General features: G+C 37.8%; 1 protein-coding gene across 1 annotated transcript in view; it reads right to left on the bottom strand.

The window, feature by feature from the left end:
* rybpb (RING1 and YY1 binding protein b) overlaps positions 1-23,584 on the bottom strand; it is a 39,138-nt gene extending 15,554 nt beyond the window's left edge. Inside the window, exons 1-2 of the mRNA XM_061833392.1 lie at positions 23,334-23,584; positions 22,602-22,724 (exon numbers count right to left, since the gene is read on the bottom strand). Coding sequence (XP_061689376.1) covers positions 22,602-22,724; positions 23,334-23,359 — 149 coding nt within the window. The 5' untranslated portion in view covers positions 23,360-23,584. The remainder of the gene's footprint in view (positions 1-22,601; positions 22,725-23,333) is intronic.
* Positions 23,585-25,701: the final 2,117 nt, after the last annotated feature.

The following is a 25,701-nucleotide window of genomic DNA, read 5'->3' as shown; positions in this document are numbered from 1 at the left end:
ACATATATACATACCATATACATATATATATATATATACACATATATACATATCCATATCCATATATAATTATATATATACATATATACATACCATATCCATATATATATATACATATCCATATACCTATATATCCATATATATATCCATAATACATATATAATCATATATACTACATATATATACATATTATCCATATACATATATATATATATATAATACATATCCATATCCATATACATACATATATTATCTACATACATATATCCATATCCATATATATATATATATCATATATACATATATACATATCCATATACTATATATATATATATAACATATACATTCCATATACATATATATATATTATATATACATATCCATATACATATATATATATATACACATATACCATATCCATATACATATATATATACATATATACATATCATATCCATATACATATATACATATCCATATACATATATACATATCCATATACATATATACATATCCATATACATATATACATACATATCCAGAACATATATACGATATATACTATAACATATCATATATACATATCCATATACATATATACATATCCATATACATATATACATATCCATATACATATATACATATCCATATACATATATACATATCCATATACATATATACATATCCATATACATAATATATACATATAATATATATATAATACATACACACATATATAGAGATAGAGATACATACACACCCACACATTACATATATTAAATACTACAAACTACATATTTACCACATTTCTTGTCAAAAACAATTTGACTGATTCTCAGGTTGTTTATGAAGTGGGTTTTTTTTTTTTTTTTTCAGGCTGCCTTCCATACTCTCGTACAAGACAAGATCTTCTTCTACTTGACTTAATTTCTAATGTTGATATAATTTGGTAGTGCTACTCCCTGTTGTTGCAAAAGCCTTTAAATAAACTTTCCAGCAGAATGTTTTTTTCCTCATCGTCTGATGCTACAAACTTCAACCAATTCCAATTAACTGAAGAAACTGCTTCTGCCTGCAGATTTGACTTACTCAAGCCATCTTTTTTTTTTCGCCCCCAATTTAAAAAAAAAAAAATAACGTAAAAGGATACATCTTAGCACCACTTAAAATTTGAGGTGGGCCAGTACAAGTAACGCACGGTATGGTCCAGACAGGTATTTGATCCACAGTTTTATAAATTTGTATTGTTTTTTTTTTCCTCTCTTGAAATTCTGTTTTACTTTTTGTTAGTATAACCTGCTCTTTGAAGAGCACTGAATACTAGGACTTGTTTCAAACTGGTTTTAAACAATGCAGCCAAGGCACGGCAGACAAAATTAAATTAAAGTGAATAACATTTGATATTCGGTGGCATAACCCTTACTTGCAATAACTGTATCAAGTCTCCGACCCACTGGCTTCACCAGACTTGCATTCTTCATTTGAAATGCCTTTGCATGCTGTAAATGCAGGAGTCAGGAACCTATGGCTCGCGAGCCATACCTGGCTCTTTTGATGGTTCTATATGGCTCGTAGAGCCCTCATAACGCCACACTGTACATGTGATTTCTGTCATGCATGCAACGCAAATGCCGCATAGGCAGTTTGTCCTAGTGGGCTTGGCGTAGTTTGCCATAGAAGTCAATGTGCATAGGTGCAAAAGGGTCGAACGGCAATCTGTAGGAGAACTAATTATGGAAACGCCTTTTATTTGATAAAGGTTGCTCAAAGAAAAAAGTATGAGTACCGAAGACCAAAAATGGAGAGACTTTGTGGAGAGAGACGGTTCTGCTGTGTGCCTAAATTCACAGATGGGGACTATGCCAAAGCATTCGTACTCGATGGTGCCAATAAACATTGACAACTTCGCATAAAGACAAGATAATCAAACGAATAAGACATACCTTTGTCACCAAGAACTGTTCACCATCATACCAGCATGATGGCAAATGAAACTGAATTACGTTCACAATTCACGGGTGGAAGTCTCAACACCTGCATGAAGCTTCATCTAACGGAAATAAGTACTTTTGTCATCAATGGTTAGCAACAGCGTAACAATGTTATTTAAGAGAATTGACTAACTTATTGTACTCTAAAAATGTCCATCTTACATAAATGCACAAATACACTTGTATTTAGTTTTTAAAATATCGTATGGGTCTTTTGAAATTACATTTTAAAATATTTGGCATTTATGGCTCTCTCAGTCGAAAAGGTTCCCGACCCCTGCTCTAATGGGTTAGTCAAAGTTAAATTAGTCAAAGTCAATCACCAATGTAACAGCCAACAACGCTTGCATTGCATCCCGTAACCTTCACATTGCCCCATGCAGCACCTCTGCGTAGTTCATGCGTAGCCTGCTGCCCATAGATCAAAAACAATTGCGTCACAGGGAAAGTCACGGAGCTCATCTCTTGTGATTGGCCAGTTCTGGTCACATGCTGGGAGCATGTATATAGCATTTAAAGTGCATGTTTTGTGTCAATTATTTTGTGAGTCATTCTTTTGTTTATTATTTGCTCGTTATGCTATTCTGTCTGCTGTGGTGTGATCATTTTTGCTTTGTTGATTTGTTTGTTTCAATTCCCTGTGTACAACCTCGTCAGTAAATGACCTGTCCACACAGGTAGTGTGTGGGGCAATGGAAGCTTTGTCTGCTGACAGATGTGAAATGCAATTGTCCCTCATTGCCTTGTGAACGCAGTCATATGGTAGCTTACATACACGCTAAAGCACATGGTCGCATGCATGCTGACAGCGTAACCAATGTGTATTAATACTGCATCTGTTATTTGCGGGTTTTCATTACTCTGGGGGCGTAAGGAAAGTAACCCCCGCAAATAAACACTGTACAACAAAAATGGAATCAACCTTGAGGTTTCAATACTATGGATGGGACTCTATATCAAGATAGAAAAAAAGTTTTTCAAAAACGGGACATATTTCAAGCAATGGTTGCAGAAAATGCAGTAAAATGTTAACAGTTCTCACTCCCTCATCATTGCATTCACTGGTGAAGCCAGAATTAATGCATGCTAACATTTCTTCAAATTTTCCTCCCTGAAAGCAGCAGTGTAGAACTCATTTTTGTTTTGGCCACATTGTAGTTATGACTTCCCTCAGAGGGGCGTTAAAGAGTAGTGAAACCATATAAATAAATGTTTGATTATCAAATCATATTATTAGCATTACACAGCAAATTGAGGGACAACTACCGTAATTTATCGAATATAATACGCATTTTTTTCCAAAAATATTTTCAAATAGTCAATAGAGTGCATTATATTTAAGTATGGATGAAAAATAAAAAAATACAATCACATTGTATAGTTGTATACAGGTACATAGAGTGGTAAAAAGGTATACATATACATTTCAATATGATATTCAATGTCTTATGTTACAGATTTAGATATATTACGACAATGTGCACCACCAACCTGAAATGTGACCTCCGGGAGGGTGGGGGAAGCTTTGCATTTTACAATCGTTAGCATAGCATATTTGTTGCTACTGCACCAAACATCAGAAACGACTGCCGTGAGTTTGTTTTAACTTAAACAAAGAGAAATAATGTCGACTACAAAGGCTAGTTGTGCAGCCGCTTTTAAAAGAAATGCGTCATCACTCTGGCCGATGATGCGGCCAGACCGGAAGCAATATGTGAGTTGAAACTACATAGTACGATCATTTAAAAAAAAAAAAAAAAAACAGGATAGTGCACAAAATTGAAATGTTCACTTTTTTTAAAAAGTGCCCATTACGTTCATTTCTTCGTAGTTTGAGCTCTCATTCTGATAGCGACCTGAAGCTATGAAGAGCTGCTACAGATTGTAGCCGAACAGGGGAAAGAGGCTGCGCTGTTAGCACGGTGGACCTTCCTTTCAAAGCGCTGACAATAATGAGGAATAAAGGGAGCCAAGATTCTTGGGATTAAAAAAATGTTTCCTCGCGAATGCCATGGATGGCACAGAGGATGACATGCTGTGGGAGCAAGATGGGATCACTGCTCATGAATGGAGGAAGCACCAGAACTGGACCAATTAATCAATGATGAGTTTGACAGTGATGTACCATAGGTAGCTACGATGGATATTTTTCAGATTGGAGATGAATCAGATGCTTCTTTTGAAGTCTTGGCCAAGGATGTGTAATGTAGTGGATAAACTGCACTATGCACAAATACTTAATGCAAAACTGTTTAAGTTGAACAGTGTTAAATAGGTTATTTAAGACTGTAATATGTGTTATCAACAGTATTAATAAAATGTTATGCCATCGTTGAGGATTTATTTGAGTTGGTTGAGGGATTCTGTTCTGACAATTGCAGGGACCAGGACAAGTGCGTCTTATGGCCTGTCCCGAGATATATAATACTGCATCAGTACATGCACAAAGTTTATTATTAATTATTGTTGTACAGATGTTTTTTTTAAAAAAACAATACAAGTACAACCAAAAGTACAAACCTAGCAAAGTAAAATTGCAGAAAATTCCCAATATTTTGAGCATATGGATAGTAGCAAATTGGTTGTGCTGATTGTACAATGGTAGAAGGGTTTTCCTGATTTTTTCGGTCACCTTTGGGGGTGTTATACTTCAGGAAGCATTATACTCAAGAAATTACAGTAATTTTTAAAATAAGGAAACATGGATAACAGTTCAAATATTGTTTAAGTTACTGTACAAATATGAGTTGTATATTATTATTATGAAAGTCCGAAATTTGGGTACAGATTTAGCAAACATTATAGATAATGTACATAAAATGGTTCGGTGGGCCCCATAAAGTGATTTGGGATGCCACATCAGGCCCCCAGGCCTTGAATTTGACACCTCCTCTGCTCTAAAAGGAGGAGAAAACGTTATGGGGGCAGGTAAAATTCATATTTACATTTTTTTATGTTTTGTCTGCGATTGGCTTCCGACCGGTTCAGGTCCAGCCTCTAGTTCAAAGATAGCTGGGATACTCTCCATCAGGCATCAAAACATTTTACTATATTTAACTTTTCATTGAAACACAAATTAATGAATATTAACTCAATTGGATTAGTTCCACACATACTCACAGGTTTAATATTGATACTGGTTATAAAGACCCTCGAATCAAATGTTCATTTTAGTCCATGCTGCGGGCTGTTCATAATTTTTAAACCCTTTATTTAAACCTTGCATACTTTTTTGACAAAGTCCCATAAATGAATCAAAAATTGTTTGGAACCAAACTAAAGAACTGGAATCAGAATCACTGAAATTCAAATGATGACCAACCATAATCAAAAGCGTGTCTTTTTATACAGTCACAGGTAGACATTGTGATGGCAGCCCAGAGGTGACAATATTTTTGAGTATGATACATATATATCCACGTGTTACAATGACACTGCACAAGCTTTTACATAGCATGGAGTATTCCTACATATTTTACGCCCCTCGCTCAAGTAGCTTTATAGAGCTCGTGCACGTGACGTCACCATTTTCACTGAGACATATTGCCGGTCAAATAGAGCTGCTCGACATTGTGGGAGACATTGAACCGGAGGAGAATATTTACAATACCCGAGACCTATTGTGCTGTTGGTTGTCACAACAGACGACACAGATATTCAAAGAGGTCATTCTATGGAATACCACCTAAAAAGACGAGACAATACCAATGGATTTCGGCAATTAAACGTGATGGATGGTGCCCAACCAAAATACACACACACACACACACACACACACACACACACACACACCTGTGTGCGATCGCTTCATTTCAGGTAGGAATTATTTTTCTCAATCTCAAATTACCAAGAAGTATTTTTAATTCCAAGTTGCCTCATTTAAGAACAATGTGTTTAAAAAAAAAAAGAAAAAACTGTTGCAGAGGTTAACGGCAGTTAAGTGTGGCCGCAATCACTTCAGTGTACGCTCCGTCCTCTTTTTTTTCCCCCCAATCATAGTTAATGAAGGCGAGTTTGTCTAAAACCAGGGGTCATTTATTTAAATATTGGTATTTGTATTGAATACTAGCTGAAAAGATTGATGGATTCCGGCAAAGGTTAACGAGTGGCCGAACGCTTCCGCGTTCACGAGCCGTCAACCCGTCACTATGTGTGATTTATTCTTGATTGAGAACAGATCCAGCAACTAAGTATTTGTATGCATTCAGACTTTTATACTCTAACTTTTCCGTGTAAACTTCGACAACTTACTCACCAGATACGTGTATATCCAGTTGTCCAAGACAAGCGGAAGCAAATTACCAGTCCAATTTCTTATCGGCGAAAACATCAACTTCAGCATTAAATGTGGGTCCTCTATGCTGAGTTTATCAAGTTTTTCCATGTACCTTCGTTTATTTTCACCTTCTAAATGTCTAACGGACAAGACAGGGTGTCTTGGTATATGACATATTTTCATGTAATCTCCAAACAACTTAGCATTGAACAATGCTTTGTTAGACCATAGTGACGTAAACAAAAGTCACGTGATTTTATGACGTAGGTGCACAAGTTGTATACCACACCACACAGTCTTTGCCTACAGGAAAAAATACAAATGACAGGACTGAAAAGTAATGCATTGTTTTGTTTTTTTTTCCCCTACTGCCCAGTGCATAATCACCATAATATAGTCGTAGGTACACATAAGGAAATCCTCACTTCGGGTCTGTGCCTCTTTACTAATGCACCGTGGTGGTTACATGATATCGGTCCCTTGCTGGTATTTTTGACGTCCCGGCAGCCGTATGAAAAATAGCTGGCACCGCATCTGGTTTCAGCCGCTGCCCGACTACACCAGTGTATTCGGTGTTTTCTGCGCTCTATAAAAACATGCCAGTTCAAAGGGGTCAGCACAGAGTTTGGAATGCTTTCTAGGCATCCATCGGTGACAACGTTTCTTTCCCTGTTGATTGACCTTCATTACCAAATGGTCACATACTCCCTTCCACTTGAAAAGCCCAAAAAAAACTTGCCACTGCCTGAACCATTAGTACAACCCAATGACACAATGAACCATCGTGACTTCACTAAATCATAGAAATCATAATCTAATCTATAATCATAATCTAAATCACACATACAATATAACAGCACAGAACAATAGCTCACAACACAGAATGAACTGGCTACTTTCCTCGTGTCACAGAGCCGGATAGAGACTAAGAGCGGAATGCAAAAAGCAGAAGGCGAACTCTAAATTCTATGTATTGATTCAACTGCCGTATATCTGCTATATAATCACTTCGAAATGGAAGATGTGTTTTGTAAAAGGGTTCTAGAGTTTAAGAATATTTTTAACATCTTTGTCCCATGACCTTTAAATTTTTCTGCATGCAGTAGTGGTTGTACAGCTTCTGAGAGCTACATTTATAAATTGACAAATGGAAAATTAAATCCAAGTGTGTAAACGTGCACGAGACATGTACCCGTACCCAGCATCAATGCAAAGTGAATTGCATACCGAAAAACTGCAGTCCATAGGGGAGGAACTTGTATAATCCCATGCACAGTATCAAAATCCAACTGTGGATGTATAAACTATGAAAGGTACTGGTTTCAATTTCACATTTGCTAGAGCAGGGTGAAATCAAATGGACACACTTCTAGCTCCCTTTCTCTCTTTTAAATCAGTTGAGAGGTTTGTAAAAAAAAAAAAAAATGAAAAATTCTGGAACACCCCCATTCAATTCCTTTTCACGTATGAAAAAAAAAACGTCATAGGTTTTACAGCCCGTGGATCACACTCCAATCCATTTGTAACTGTAGAGCCGACCTCATGCAAAAGGACACAGATCCATAGATTTGAGACTTCACACCAGTCTAAATAATACGCACCAAAGCGGAAAACAAACCAGAGTTTGATTAAAATTAACTAAGACAATGAGCTGCAATTTACCATACAAAGAACATTTTCTACGGACTGTATATTATGTGTCAGGGTAAGATAATTGTTGCTACTCAAGCATGTGTAAGAAGAAAGTATGACAATTGAGACACACCAATTAAAGGAGAGAAGGATTGGAGGAGATTGAGATGGAGGCTCAGGAAAGCCCTAGTTAACAAAGCTCGTTATTTCAAGTGTTGAGGACATACAATTATTTCCAGCCCTAATGACTGAATGCAATCGCTGAAAATCCAACTGTCGAGACAGAGCCATAGAGAACCATAGTGTCTTACTGTGGCCCAGAGAAGAACTCAGAATAATACCCACTGACTCATTCACATTCAGCTAATACCAACATTTAGCACAAGCACAAAACTGGGACCCTTGTGCTCAATCAAATACAATGTTTAGAACAAAACACTCACCAAATGACCATTGCCCCAAGGCAAGGCTTGTGTGAGACTTTTTTCACTTGAGCTTCATAGCTGATGGCTGCGTGCGCGTGCGTCTGTGCGTGCGATCGAGAGAGAGACGCACAGCCTAATCCTGCAGAACATTACTTATATCCTGCATATGAGGAGGATCTGGGGGTTTGTTTAACAACAGAAGATCCTTATCATGTGGTGACAACCATGATAAAACAAATGACAATCATGCCTTCGTCTGTCAACACTGGTATTACACTTTCAGGATTATGTAGAAGGATGGGATGCTCTCTCCTCCCCTACCTGAGTGGAGGGTAATCGAGCAGAGCATTTTCATAGACGTGTTAACCAGCCATTGGACATCACGCAGTTTGCCTTCACACTCAAGCACATCCCCCGCGCGCAGTTTTGCAAATGTACTAAATTTTTCCAAGTCAGGGAGATACAGCTGGTATTTGCCAAAACGCCGCAGGGTGGTTTCACATCAACCATGGGAAACTGTAAATATCACGCGACAATGCACGCTATCGAACAACAGCAGAGAACAGGGATCGTCTGAATTTAGTTCTAGACATATGGTTTCCATGGATCAGGAGCTACAGTGCTGAAAGTGCTGCACCCCAATGAGGAAGATGGGGAGCATAAAAGAAGAGCCAAGAATAATGGACTGAGCAGGAGATTAATCTCTCATTTGTCTTTTTACCAGTAACCAGCAAAGGTTTTTAAGGGGTGATGTGCTTGAAGGGAATTTCAAGTAATGATTCTGGATTAACAGAAGTTTATTCTTCAAAATAAACTTTCCTTTCGTGTATTGACTTTGGACAAATAGGAAAAAAAAGAACTACTCCTCAGAAGCACACAGAATACATATTTACGTAAGACAACTGCATTGTGAAAAAAAAAACAAAAAACAGCTAACCTAAAAAATGCAATTTCTATTACTTGACTTGAGGCTCTCCATGGCTGTGGCTCTGGGGACCACCTACAACTTCAGAGAGATGTCACATCATGGAAAAAGCATTACTGCATTCCATAACGACTTGACTGCAAAATATCCATCATCCATTTGGATAAATTGCTGTTTGATACTGATATGCATGTTGTGATGTGATCTGTGTGATGTGTGACAACTGTAATACAGCCAAATGCAAATATTTATCACTATCTCAAATTGCCATTCATTTGAATAAAAAATTTACAGCAGGGTTGGCTTTTTGCAATGCTGAAGAACATTTAAAGATCTCTTTTCCAAAAGGCAATAAATCAGAAGTAAATGTGATTGGCTGGCAACCAGTTCAGGTTGTACCCTCCCTCTTGCTCATTGACAGCTGGGATAGGCTCCAGTACTTCTGCGATCCTTGTGAGGATAGGCGGCTAAGAAAAAAAAATTACAAAACTATCAGAAAAATATCTCTTGTCACAAAGGAAAATTCAGGATATGAAAGGAAAAAATAGGCACAGCCCCCAAATTTTACCAAACGTAAACAACCTGTATCTTTGCGTGGTGAAATAGCGCTGCTCTCAAAATTGAGTATCGCTGTAGAATCTTCCTGGCATCCCATTGGCTAGGAGGGAGGTCAACCTTTACCCCCAATGCTTTTTGTTTCCCTTGGACACTCAACTATCATTGAACCATGCCAACTCTTTCACATGCTATCACAAGCTAGCGCACATTGGTAAAGTACAACTTTTTTTGTGGGGTTTTCATTTGTCTTTTCCAAGTTCTTTCTTCACCCTGGGCACCAAGAAACATTAAGAGAATTAAGTTCTGTGCGTGCGTCTATACGTACATATGTATTCTCTCGGCTGTCAAACTTTATTACAAATACAAACCCAATTCCAATGAAGTTGGAATGTTGGCTCTACCATAAATGAAAACACGATTGAATTTACAAATCTTGCTCAACCTATATTTATTTGAATTCACTATAAAGACAAGATATTCAATGTTCAAACTGATAAATTAGCGAGTTTTACAAAAAAATCATGAACTTTGAATTTTTTGGCTGCAATAGGTTCCAAAAAAACTGGGATAGGTGGCAATAAAGAAAGTTGAGGAATGCTCATCAAACACCTGTTTGGAACATCTCATAAGTCAACAGGCTAATTGGGAAAAGGTAGGTGCCATGAATGGGTATAAAAGGAACTTCCCTGAATTTCTCAGTCATTAACAAGCAAAAATGGAGTGTGGTTCACCTCTGACTAGTTTCTCATGCACTTGTTCACAAACAGTTGAAGGACAAAGTTCCTCAACGTGTAATTGCAAGGAATTTAGAAATAATGGATGCTAACTTACTGTAAGTAAATGACTTTATTGTCAATTAGGGTTAGAAACCTGAAACCAGGATTTGACAGAACGGCAGCATGTTTACATACAACAGCTAGTATGACCTCTAGCACGAGCTTGCTAGGCGACATACTTTTGTTGCCTGCTTGAGAGTTGTATGGTATTCAAGGTACGTGAATATACCTCAAGCAAGCGTGTGAATATTGCTGTACTGACAATGTTTGGTTATACCTATGCATATGAAAAGTCTTTTCTCACATATAATTAAAAAAAAACATTAAGCCCAACCTACGTTCATGAATAACGGATGGAAATCTCAAAGGCTGCATGAAGTAAAATTTAGTGACGTATAAAACAGACGTCTAAGCTATCAGCACAGAAGTCGCAATAATGTTAAAAAAGTACTTTTGTCATCATTGGTTAGCAACAGTATAATGCTATTTAAATGAATTTAGAGACTTATTGTACTATTAAAGTCTTGCTGTAACATAAAATGCACGAATACACTTGTATTTAGTTTTAAAAATATTGGACTGTTCTTTTGGAACTACATTTTAAAAGATTTGCCGTTTATGGCTCGTTCAGCCTTAAAGGTTCACGACCCCTGCAGTACTGTATAGTCAAGGTAATTTTATGGATATACAACAAAAACAACAAAAAGAGAATTTAGCATAGTTTAAATTTGAACCAGGTCCGGAACCAGACAATAAAACCAAACTGTTCACCACATTAGCAAATACTATACTGGGGCACAAGGCAACAAAAACAGAGCACATTTACAGTTCACCATTTACTCTCGCTACTTCTATGAACTCTCAATCTGCTTGTAAATTTTGACCTGTGATCCAGGACTCCATTAGTGTTTACAACACTGCATGAAGACATTTTTAACAGAGATATATTGCAGGTGACACAAAGTATTAACAGAACAGATACTTTTTTTTAATTGGCATATCACATCTTGAAAGTTCTTTGTTGGAACATTTTTACTTTATATATTTCACCCATTTTGTTTTAAAATAATGTAAGAAAGTAACTTTAATTATGGGAATCTTTTTTTTTTGGTTTTTAAATTCAGCACATAAAAAAGTGCTGCAATTCAAGATGGATTAATAATCTGTGATGGAATTGAATGATAGCCCTTTGAATAGAAATCATAAATGTACTTACTTTTACCGATATAAAAGCACTAAAAGTGCATTGATCCGTACCCTGCAGATAAGATATTGTGCAGTGGAAAAGAGGATACTTACATAGTCTTTGTATAGGGTTTTCTTAGCAGTACTGCAAGATAACGCTCACCCCTTATCTTCTCTGTAATGGGTTAATTGTTTACTTCCACCGCAACAAATATGAGCACTTAGAAATTTAAAAATGGCATCTGTGATAACAGAGGAGGAATGCTTTTTCCATGTTTTGACTGTCAAAAGCAATATAAAAACATGCTGACATTTCAATCATATGCACTGAAAATACCATACTAGGCATTAAGAAAAAAAAAAAAAAAAAAAAAAAAAACCTCAACGTGGATGTTGTCTTTTTAAACAGATTTTTGCATCAAAATTACTTCAAAATGTATATTCAGTAAGTAAATCCTAACTGAAAGTAGTATTGGGTAAGAAAAATTAAACATTTGGCAAAAGATGCATGCCTCACAAGTGAAAGGACTTCTCACCAAGACTGACCTTTCGGGTTGTAAAACTACCCGGAAGTCTTGGGCACACAGCTTGTCATTGCAAAGGCAGTGAGCAAGTATGAGCTGCTTCAAGCAGGATGAAGGTGTCACGATGTGCACCATCACTCATTTGTTTACCCTCTTGCTTCAGTGCTAGTCCATCATTCTCTTTTTTGTCTTCTATCCTGCCACTGTCCTTACTTTCTCACTGTGCATTATGCCCAATGGCTATCTTTTTGGACTCATGATAGCTTTAAGTAGGTTTCTGCCTCACTTCCTGTACGGTTTTCACGAGCTGGATGTGTCTCGTTTGCACGAGTTATATGCCAAAAGACACCTTTTCTATCTATTAAGTAAACACATCTCCTTGGTTTAAAACAACAGAATTAGTATCATTGTTTGAAATCAACACTGAATACAGTCTACAAACAAACTGGAAACATATTTTAAGAGTTAGAAAAGAAAAACAGAGTAACAGGTCTTAAAGGTCTAATAATGTGAACACTGGCACTTATTTTATAGATCTGGATGTACTGTAATTTCTCAAAAATAATACGCAAATTTTTCCAAAAATATTTTCAAAAAGTTAAGAGCGCATTGTATTTATGTATTGAAGATGAAAAATAAAAATTACAATCACATTGTATAGTTGTATACAGGTACACAGCATGGTAAAAAAACATACATATACATTTCGATATGATATTCAATGTCTTATGTTACACATTTATATATATGACGGTAATGTGCGCCCTCAACCTGAGCTCTCAGAGCTCCTGTGGGAGCTTGCATTTTTTGATTGTTAGCATAGCATGCTTGTTGCTACTATACCAAAGATCAGAAATGACTGCCCATGAGTTTGTTTAAAGTTAAATTAAGACCAAAAAAAAAAAAAGTTGACTACAACAGCTAGTTGTGCAGGTGCTTTTAAAAGAAATCTGTCATCACTCATGCCGATCATCCCGGCAACCCGGAAACGAAAGCTCACCTAAATGACTTCAGGCGGGTATCAAAACAACATGAGCTCAAACTATGTAATGCGTCACGGGGACATAAAAGAAAAAATAGGAGCGTACACATTTGAATCGCTCGCTTTTTAAAAAAATGTGCTGATTACGCTTGTTTCTACGCAGTTTGAGCTCACGTTGTTTTGATAGGCACCTGACGCCATAGTGAAAGATGCTACGAATTGGAGCCGAATGCAGGGGGAGAGGTTGCGCTGCACAACCCAAACTCTTGGGATTAAAAAAATATTTCAAGTCATCAATGATGAGTTCCACAGCGAAGCACCAAATAAAGCTACTATGGATCTTTTTCGGATTGGAGATGAGTCATAATGCTTCTTTTGAAGGCTTGGCCAAGGATGTGTAATGTAGTGGATAAATGTTTTATGCACAAATATTTAATGCAGTGTTTAATAAACAATTTTAAAGAGTTTATATTTTTAAGACTGAAATATGAGTTAACAGTATTAATAAAATGCTGTACCATCATTGAGCATTTATTTTAGTTGGTTGAGGGATTCTGTTCTGACAATTACAGGGACCAGGACAAGCCTGTCCTGTGGCCTGTCCCGAGATTATATTAGCGCTACATCAGCACATGCACATTATTATTAATGATTGTTGTACGGCCATTTTTTTTTTTTTTTAAAAACAATACAAGTACAAACCTAACAAAATATATATACAGATCATTCTTAATATTCTGAGCACATGGGTAGGGGTAAATTGGTGGTGCACATTGTACATTGCTAGAAGGGTTTTCATGATTTTTTTTAGGTCAACTTTGGGGGTGCGCATTATACTCGATAAATTATGGTACAAATGTCTACAGAAGAAAAAAAAAACTCCCCCAAACTGATTGTGTAGTAATTTTCTCATGAAATTTGATTTTTATCCAGATGTTAGCCCGCCTGACATGTGAAGTATAGAAGGCGAAGACATTGCTCACTGAATTACTATGGATCATATGTAATTTTTGCCTATAATGAAAGTCTGTATGGAAGACAATAATGAGTGAAAATAAACATTTGGCTTGTCGTCTGAACCATGCTTTACGTGTTGCCCCCAACGTTTTTAATAACGTTATTGGCCGGACATGTTGATAATGACGATGAAAAAGGCAATTTGTTTTCAATTGCTTTACCCGGATTAATAAAAGAATAGATGCAAATGTTGTGACCATTTATATACTGGTACCTTGTGAGTGAAAGCATTAGCGCTCTAATTATCATGTACTATTATGTACTTCTGATTGCGATAAAATCAACTCTGCAAGGAACACCCATTTAGAATCATCTATATTCAGAATGCTGCAGTAGTTATGAGGAAGCGTTGTTCCACACATTGTAAGGCTGTCATTATCAAACAGTTTTATAATCAATTGTTCCATGGAGTAGTTAATTAAAATATTTGGGCTTTAAGTTAGATGCAAAATCAATTTTCTCACTTGTGATTATTAACCAATTGTTGCTGGTTCACTTTTTTAATATTGTTTAATGATTATATAAGAACATATCGCAGATTCATGGCAGTCTACCCCTCAATGCTGTGTACCCAACATTATACACTGGTTGGTTCTGTATCGTACTGTGATACATACAATATTACATGAAAATAATACCTAAAACTCCTCACAAATTAGGATGACACAATAGAAATAATGAATGAATGTACTGAGACACTGGTTATGAGATTTGTAATGCTGCAAATCCCTTATAACTTTTTCCCAGCTCATTTCATTCCCAGTCAAAAGGAACGATTGTATTTCAATCTTACAGCAAAGCACAGCAACTCTTTATTCCACCTAAGCAAGCATGGTGACTCTTTATTATACTCATAGTTGATTCCCCTGCCAAGCTTGATAGCGCTGGTATGAAGAGAAAAGACTGTCCACACTGGCTCCCTCTCAATGGATAATGATGTGCTTTCTACTTTTGAGCCCCTTGAGACTCTTGGCTGAATGAGCACATCCCCTTAAAGCCATCCATAGCCCTCTCTTTTCTCCAACAGACATGCACACACACTCACAAATAGTGATGCCACATTAGACATAGCGTTACCCATCTAATAATTCAATCTTTAGCTCTACACGTCCTTGTGTTTCAGCTAGCAGTGACTCAACATATACAAATGCCCTCATTCGCTCCTGTCCGTGTCCTCAAAAGCCTTTTTATGAATTCATCGGAGCCTCCCACACTCTCTCGCCGTTATACTCAGTTGCTTGAAATATCTTTGTCCTCAATGTGACTTGCCACAATTCATTGCTCAACATTTGTCTGTTTTGTCAGACTGCCAAATTGGCTATTGTATTTAATCACTTATGCACTGTCAAATCCCATGAAGTAATTAATAACTTTAAAATCTGCCAATTAGCATGTAAAGATTAAGGCTTTCTCAATGCCCCATCCAAACCCTGCTGATGGCTTTAGTGCAGATGCTGATAATCCTGGATAAGCAAAGGCGGTTTTCTACGAGCAGGGCATGCTGTGGGGGCAGGGAGTGAGCGCTAGGAAGTCAGGGTAAAATTGAATGCCATTTCCTAAATCAATTGCCTTAATGTGACAGTAGTGGAATTTGTAGATTATACTGACTCCATTATTGTGAATGACAATCAGGGACACACCCAACTCTCAATTTCAATATTTGTGGCACTTCAAGAACATATAAAAAAACAAATGTCAGGGTTGTGTGTTACGTCATTTTATATTCCTGCTACGAATATCAACCAAAATATAAAATGAAAAATGTTGCTATTAATGCAATGTATCACTGTTAAAAAAAATTGAGGTGACAGTAAATCTTGCTACCTGAGGTAACAAAGATATTGATAAGTGACAATCAGCGGATGTGTAGCAGTACCTCTACTTACGAACGTCTCTAGTAGCCAAAAAAATTCAGGTTACGAAACACCTCCTCTGAAAAATCTTGTCTAAGGTTACAAACCAAAATTCAAGATACACAAAGAAAAAGTAGGCGCTGGATTCACAGCCCCCAAATTCCACCAAACAAAAACATCCTGTATCTTGGTTTGTGTGGTGCGATACAATTGCTCTTTCATTGGGTATCGCCGTAGCATCTTCCTGGCATCATCCAATTTGCTAGGAGGGACGTCAATCTTTACCCATAATGCATTTCTTTTCCCTTGGACACTTGAGTGTCACCAAATCACACAAGCCTTTCACATGCTGTCACAAGCTAGCGCACATTGGTGAAATACAACTTTTTCGTGAGTTTTTCCATCTCTATTCACCACGGCCCCCAAGAAACTTGAGTGGGATTCAATTGTGTGCGTTCGTTCATTAGTACACGTGTATTCTTTTTGTCAAACGTTTGCCTCTGGATCGGATTAGGCTAGTTACATGTAAAAATTGCTTTTACTTACAAAAAAAATTCACGTTACAAAACAACTTGGACAAATTAAATTTGTAAGTTAGAGGTACCACAGTATTATTTAATAAAATGCATGTACTGCACAAACAATACCGTGAAATCCAACTGGTTAACCATGAAAGAGTATATAAATATTATAGAACACGAATCAATAGGTATACGCCAAATCCTGGTACATTTAATAATTTAAAAAAAATTACAAGTTGCAACATTTCAAGTCAGAAGTCAGCAGGCCTGGGCATTAGCCACCACGCCATTACATTCAATCTTTATTCTTCTGGTTGTGATTAGAGTCAACATTTTCGTTACGTTGCAATTTGATTCAATATTGATTTAAATCCTCGCTTTAGAGAGAAGTGGAAATACTCAAAAAAACTCAAGAGTAAATGTTGACAATTTTGCGGAAAAATTTTTTGATGCCATCTAATTAGAGTATGTCAAAAGTCCTTACATTTTTAAGCCATAAAACATTGGAAAATAAAAATTTGGACATAATTTATTTGTGCATCTTGAAGTTTTTCAAAAAACATGACAGTTCTTTATAAACCCTGAAACTTGACCATTACTTTCCCTTGGGAATTGCACACAAATAACTCATTTACGTATTTAGAGAACAAAAGTAAACATGACAGCTGAATTTAAAGAATCCATGTGAACTTAAACAGTATATTTTACTTAGAGTTACTATTATTCGTGCGGTTTTTAAGTAATACATAAGTAGCATGTTTGTGTCATTGTGACAATTGCTGGAACAGTACTTTCTTCATCAAACCTCATTAATGCCTGTGTCAACAAATTTGCTACATTGCTTCCCGTGTGTATTCCATTGTAGGCCTCTCATCTGCAGAATATTCGACTAATTCCCACTCGTTGGAAATGAGCTAAAACGTGATAATTACATATATATTACATATTGTGTGTTGCTCTCCAAGCCAAACCACCACATGTTAGAGCCATTCTTCCTGATGGCCTCTTATTCTAAAACCCCCATTTTAACTCTGCATTTAGCTTTGGGACAGCAACTTCAGACATGTATTCATGTTGGTATTGCGTATCATGATTTGAGTGATTTTGTCATTGTGCTGCATTCCGGATTTACAACAGAATAAAAAAAAAAAAAAGACCGCAAACGTCAAATTCTAAAGTAGAAGCCCCACACCTCACTGTCGCTCCATCGGAGCTACTTGCTTTAGTCGTCATTTTGTTGTTTGGTAGACTGTGTCTTCCATAAAGAATGCTGATTTTCTGAATCGATATTGAATCGGGATAGTGTAATATTCCAATAAATTGATCAATTGATACTTTTATCCACCCATAGAAAGAAGTCAGTCAACATTTTGTCTCAACTAACTTAACAGTTGTCTATTTTGAGAAAACGTGGTAACAGCTGACAATATGCATTAGTAGGAATAAGAAATAAACTGACATAGCCATCTTAAAGTGACGTTTGGCAAGCTTTGGATTTTTTTCCCCCCCACATCTGGTGGCCATTTATTTTCTCGCAAGCACATTTCTGTTGTAATTTAAAAGCACACTAATAGCATATAGGATCCCATGGATATGGCAACAGCTTCTGATTCATGACAAATATTAAAACTCATTCCATAATTTGATGGTTAAAAAAAATGTATGAGTTTGACTGGGTGTCAAATTTGGATTGTTATTTCACATGACACCAATTAATACCATGTTGATGTTAGGCATTCTGTTTTTATATTACATGAAAAGTCCAATTTAAAAAAATTGCGAACTGGTACTGGGGTACCATAAAGTTGCACTAAATAGCCCCCTGCCCAAAAAAAAAAGCCTGTATATTCAACACCACAGAGGAGAGCAAGCTTAACATGTCTCCCAAATTTGAATGAGTAATAGAAATTGCTACATATAAAACAAATTACAAAACTCAAATAAAAATGGCCAACTTTCAACTCTTGGATGCTGTGAGTGTGTCAAACGCATGTAATTCAACATACTGAGGCCGTGATTACCTATAAGAAATAAAATCACATTAAGAGGCTACACTTCAAAACTGAATCGTTATTTAGGACTACTATCATAAAAATAAGCAAACAAGTCAACTTACCCACATTGTTAGTGACAATGTCACAGCCGAACACATCAAGTGACGACGGCCCAGTAGGTTAAAGCCCATGTAATTAGACAGTTGGTACTGCACAATTCACTAGTATCAAGTTACCCACAAAGCCACAGTGCCTGTGGTAAAGGTTTACAGTATGATTTGTTATAAAATACACACTGCAAAGTCACATTAATGTTCAACTCACAAATCTGTGTCTCTTTAAAAAGTCAATCCATTGCATTTGCACTTCCTCAGTTTTTGCGAGCCTAAAAAAATTAAAAAAAAAAAAAAAAAAAAACACCGAGCTGTTCTGTAAATTGAGGCAGAAAGTATAGGGCCCAGCCCCGTGATGTCATGGGGCTGTATTTTAGCCCCGCCAACGCCCCAGAAAAATTCTGGAAAATTCAAATGGTGAAAAAGAGATTTTTTCTCAACAATTTAACACTACATTGTTCCAAGTCTTTAAATATGGTCTTAGCGCTTTCAACATTTATTTAATGTATCTAAAAACCAAACATCTGCTTAGGGCCCCTTCAAGAGTTAATGTGATGTTGACCATTCATCAACTTTAAAAGGCTCTTAATGTTTTCTCTTTGGGCCCCAGGGCTGCCAGAGGAGCTTACCAAATATCATCACAGAGCAAACGTAGGTAACACTACACAAATTGCAATTGCGGTTGAGATGCCTGAGAATTTAATGATCACAACAATATCACGGGATGCAAAGAGTCGAACACCTAATAGGCTTGTAGATGATCATTGGGGTCAGGTGCAAATAAGAAAGCGCTTTCTTTTATAAAAGTCAGAGAGGTAGAGGCTCAATTTAGCTTACTTGGGTATCAAGTTACTTCACTGAGCTGGACTGGGTCAACAGGTTCGTTAGGCTCCTCTAATGGAGGGAGGGACTGTCCCTCGATGCCAATGTCAGACCGCAGTTTAACTTTGTTAACACCCAATGATGGCTCTATAAATACAAATTGCAACTCTGAACAGTAACTTGGTTACCCTATCTGCAGCTAGTTTGGAAGCTCTTGTCAAACTTTTGTCACTGAGCGAGCTTCTCCTTATCCATCATAATGAATCATGTTCAGTGTTTCTTCAGCCACAATTTTTTCTATATTGACCTCGAGCCTGCTTTTGGTGCTCTTTGCTTTGAATATAGTTTTTATATTCACAAGAGGTCATGGATGGCTGTTTGAAATCGTTTTCTCTTTACTCAAGGATGAAGAACGAAGTAAAAGTTTACAAACAGAGAAATTTGCCACATTTCACCCCATCCACACCACAATTGTAATGCTAACACGGCAACTGTCAGAATGTTTGTTCAGATTCGGATATTACAGCGCATATGGTGATCCTGACACCCTACTATTTTCAATGAGTGTACTGAGCACACATACCTTCTGGTCTTTATTCTGGGTGAAGAGTCCAACACTTCAAAAGGCTTAAAATTAGTTGTCAAAATATTTTAAGAATTTATATGATCTTTTAAATAGTTGTAGACCTATTTTATTTCAACTTTTTAGAAATCCATTTATCATCGACCAATGTTTGGTAAAGCAGCTACATGTTTCATGCGTAAAGCTAAATTCACATTGGTTGATGATTGACTAGATCACTCACAAAAACTTCTCCAAATGCAAAGTAGAGTACAAACTCTGGAGAAATAGTAATTTACTATATTGTGCCTTAAAATTGGGATCTTTAAAATCAATTAATATCAAGGAGAGTCAGCAAAAAAATACTGGTTATATCCTAAAGTAAATGAATTCCACTACTTTGTGAGTGTCATCAATTGTGAGTCGTCAAATGGTGAGCAGGGGGGTCTTAAAGCATAAGAGCCAAATAAAAGTAAAATCTGGGATAAAATGATCAAAACAAAGATCCATGTTTGACATTGGTAGAAGTATATTTTAGTTACACATTTGGCTGAAATGTAGCAAGGGAAAGAAAGATTATTAGTACCAGGATTTCCTCAACTGCGCCTACTTTGCTCTGGTTTACTGACCATTGACCATGAAGTATTTTGTCCACTTATTATGACAGCTTGTAAGCTTTATTTTTATCTGTTATAGGGAATGATGTCATCGCTTGAAGCCCCAATCTGCCTTGATTCCCTTTCATTCAACTGTTAACATTTCCGCTGAAGTGCAACCAAGGAATAAAACCTAAATATAGCCACTCAGCTCCATCAGAATTCATGAGAACACAAGTGGGAGCTAATCCCAACCTAAACCACCATAACCTTCAGCTGTAAAGCATGGCAAATGTGTAACAATGTTAAATAACTACAACATTAATGCAGTTGATGCAAGACACTAGTCACAAAAAGCACATGTCCACAGCATTGTGGAGTTTTACTGTTGGCATTTGCAAAATTCTCTCTCTGGAATCATTGTTGTCCCAGCCTCATCAAATAACAAGCGCACCCTAAGTGCTCAACGCAGTTGTACAAGGAACAGCAGCATGATTCTATTAAGACATGTTTGCAAACACCCACCGATGAATAGCACTGGAAGAGCATGTTGTTCACATTGCAGAAGAGTGTCACAGTTTAAAATTCTAATATAAAACAGTTGATTACAGCAACATCACAGGAAAACGTCTGCGCCAATCCTCTATAATTGAATTCAGTGGGAAGCAATGGTACTCACTAAATTGAAAGGCCACCCAACAACCAAACAACTGCTTGTTTCATAGGTTCTGTTCTTAGATCTAATAGATGACAAGCACCATGGTGATGTCATTGGCCAAACAGAAATAATTTGGGCTTTTGCCAAGGCACTACGACATTACGGGTATGACACGCTTATCTGTTTCCTGCTTTTGCAAAGGGTGCTCGGCATGGATCATCAGCTGTGGAGATCAGATGAACGTAGATGGAGAAAAACAACATTGGGGGAGGGGGGTTGACAGTTAAGATGGAAGTCTATCGTTGCAATTCTTGACAAAGGTATGCTCTCCTTGTCCCAATAAGTGGCGGCCAAATAGTCATTGCGAAACCACAGCTGGAAAGGTTACACTGTGCAGCAAACCACAAACAACTCATCACACAACCGATGACATGTACAAACATTTCTGCCACACACTTATTTGTTATCAAAAACATTCTCTGCCAGTAAAGAGGTGGTGTTGTTATAAAGAACCTGAAGGGAATCCCATCATGATAAGAACCTCTGATATAATCTCAGTTTCTTGTGAGAAATGTCACCACATCCTTTACTCTCACTGAACACACCAAAGCATTTGTCAACACATTAATATGAATCATTCAAAAGAAAGGGACATACTTTGTTACAAACTTAGCTTGGATAAATGAATTGGAGTTTTATGGCTTGCATTCCGATGATGAAACGGGAAATGGACGATGACAACTGTCATGTCGTACTGGCCACTATATAATAGGCACATCCAAATGTTCATTATTTCTTTCATTAAGCACTGCACATGAAAATCACACACAATAGCAAAACACAGATGACTACAACAACTGACGGGCAGATGGCTTCACATCTTCCACAACCGTGGCAGTTTCTCCATCTTTCTTCCTGGTAACTGTAACCCAGCTTCCAACGAAGCATGCAACCCCTACCTGTTCTGCAGTAGCAAGCCTTACCTTGATGAAAAACCATGCCAATCATTAAAACAAATGCGGGTGAGCCCTCCGTCTGCTTAAGTTACCATCAGAGCCCCACTATCGTTCGCAGGTAACCATTCATATAAATACCGACGCAACACTGGCGCTTCCAGACGAAAGAAACTCACAGACAAGAAGAGAAAGAGGGAGAGGGAGAGAGAGGGGCAGAGAGGGAGCTCCACAATACCTTGTTGATGTGCCCTTTCTCACATCACAGATGCTGCATTTAAAAGCCTCAGCCGTGTTCCGAAAGGTGCAGACGCTACAGTCCCAGTAGCCGTCGTCAGCTTGTTTGGCTTGTCTTTTTGGCCTGACAAACAACGAGACACATGTTGTGGTGAGCTTCGACGCGGGAGCCCCTTATTGACACATTTCCTAAACGGTCAAGAAAGGGCGATTTTTTTTGTTTGTTTTAAGGCAACGACGTGCTCGAGCGATGTTCAAAGCCACAGCGCACGCCAGAGCCAGTCGGGGTTTGTCCCAAATGATTGCTTCGAGTTTGGCCAAGTGTGCCCTCTTTGGTCATCTCCTAATTGCTCACAAAACGCCCTCCGATTGTATATCGCCCGTTAGCCTAGCAGGCAAGCAGCGCTCGTATTTTTTTCGGCATCGAAGTATAACGTGTCGTGGAATACTAAACCGTGTCGAATTCGACATTGGGCCCCCCAGTACACTGCTTGGAGACGGAAGAGCCTTTCAGAGAATGCCAGGCGTATCCTGTGCAAAAATCCCTTTGTTAAGGGACTGGCTTGCGGTGCGCGAGAAGCCGCCATACTAGTGACTGCACTATCCTAGCTAGCTGTGGCATACCGTCTGAAAAAGGGACAGACAAACGAACCCCGTGTGAAGGAAAGGCGTCCAAATATCGAGCCCGTGACGCCGTCAACCGCACTAAATTGTCAACAGGCGCTCTCATTACCTGCTAGGGCTCTTTTTGTCGCCCATGGTGAACTATAATCCTCGGGAAACGAGAAGAAAAAAAAAAGGGGGGGGGGCCTCGTTGAATTGTCAGTGAGCGTGCTAGGATCCAGAACGAGCCGCTGCTGAAGCTGCTGGCAGACAAGCTCCGCTCGGCGCTGGCTTCAGGCAGCGCGCACACACACGCGCACGCACACTGACTGCACTGCACCACGTGCTTGCCGCTATCCAATCACAGCCCCACCAGCTTGAAAAGTCTCCAGGCCTTCCAATAAGTACTACTGGCATATTTGACAGTCCTCACCTTACCTCACCCCATGGATAGGAATGAAAAAAGAAGAAAATGGCAAGTACAAGTACAAATGATGAAAAACACAAGAGGCCAAATGTAACAATGTTTTTTATTTCTCACTGTCACAGGCGCAGCAAAAATGAAGGCGCGTTTGTCTAGGTGTCATAAAAGAAGTATATAAAAAAAACTCACACAGGAAATACTGTCATGCACTTTTAGTGACTTTATGAGCGGAAACAGATTGAAATTTCAACGAGGCGGGATACGCACTGAATTGGTTGCCAGGCAATCATATAGAAACAAACAACCATTCACATTCACACCTATGGACAATTTTATTAATAAATTAATCTACCATGAACGTTTTTGAATGTGGTAGGAGATGGGACTAACCACAGAAACACAGACACAAAAAGAACATGTAAACTCCACATGGGAAGGCCAGAGCCTGGATTTGAACCAACAACCAGTTGGCCACATTCATACAAAAAGAATCGAAATAACTATTTTTGTAGCCTCTAAAAAACACATTCACAATGTGCTTTGACAGACAGAGTGTAACACAATACTGTGCACACCAAACATCATTTATCACATAAAACCATCAACACACACACACACAAATGGAGAAGCCCAAGGCAATGCATGAACCCAACTTACCCAACAGAGACCAAGAACTTGATGTAGGGTGATAAAAATAGATTGGTAAATACACTTTATAGCACAGAGGAAAAAAAACACCATATAAAGTGCATTAATAAATATATACAAATAAATGCTATACAAATGAATAAATACAAACAGGAGACGGCAACATCACATGAAAGTCAATCTGTAAAACTGAGTTGAAGAAGTGATTTAAAAGATGCTGAGGGGCTCTGATAGGGAATGCTCTATTGCCGTTAGTTTTAAGCCTCGACTTAAGAACAACCAGAAGGCCTCACCCGAGGTTCTGGTTTATACGTGAGCTCCTATTCACACATTGACGAACTTGAGTCACATATCAAGGCCGAAATGTCCCTTTGGTTTTCATCTTTGCTCTGAAATGCCGACACTCACTGTTAACACCTATTACAATAAAGCTCGTGCACTAGACGTCACCATTTTGACGCCGCCATATTGCCGGTCAAAAAGAGCTGCTCGACTGTGTGCAGGACATTGAACCGGAGCAGAATATTCACAATGCCCGAGACTTGTTGTGCTGTTGGTTGTTACAACAGACGAGACAGATATTTGAAGAGGTCATTCTATGGAAGACCAGCTGAAAAGACGAGAAAAGATTGGTGGATTTCAGTAATTAAACGTGATGGATGGTGGCCAACCAAATACACACGACGTGGTGATCACTTCATTTCAGGTAGGAATTATTGTTCTCAATCTCAAATTCCCAAGCAGTATTTATTATGCCAAATTGGCTCATTTGAGAACAATGCGTTAAAAAAATAATACAGGAGTCGTCTCCAACATACATGGAAGCATGTTGCGGCCACACATTAAACTTCAGTTAACCTCTCCTCGACAGACGTTTTTTTTTTTTTTTAATATGCATTGTTCTCAAATGAGTCCAATGCCTATTTAAATAAAAGAAAATAAACCGTCGGTTGCAGTGATGTTTACATAGGTTAACGTGTGGCTCCAACACGCTTTTATGTACAGGTCTGAAGTCTATCCCAGCGGTTTATTTTCTTTTTTTAAATTCGCATTGGAGTCATTTGAGAACAATGCATATTTAATAAAAGACGTCTGTCACGGAGAAGTTTACCAAAGTTTAACGTGTGGCCGCGACACACTTCATGTACTGAGGAGCCGACTCGCTGTCTTTTTTTGTCTAATCATAATTAATGAATGCGAGATTTTGTAAAACCAGGGGTCATTTATTTAAATATTGGTATTTGTATTGAAAAAATCTGAGCGGCTCCATCACTATGTGGGATTTATTCTTGATTGAGAACAGATCCAGCAACAAAGTATTTGTATGCGTCCAGACCTTTATACGCTTTCAAACTTTTCCGTGTAAATCTCAACAACTTACTCACCAGATACATGTGTAGATCCAGTTGTCCAAGAAAAGTGGAAG

This window comes from Syngnathoides biaculeatus, chromosome 10, assembly GCF_019802595.1.
Source record: "Syngnathoides biaculeatus isolate LvHL_M chromosome 10, ASM1980259v1, whole genome shotgun sequence".
Lineage (NCBI taxonomy): Eukaryota > Metazoa > Chordata > Actinopteri > Syngnathiformes > Syngnathidae > Syngnathoides > Syngnathoides biaculeatus.
Note: the sequence above shows the minus strand (reverse complement) of the source record. Positions and strands in the feature narration are given on the sequence as shown.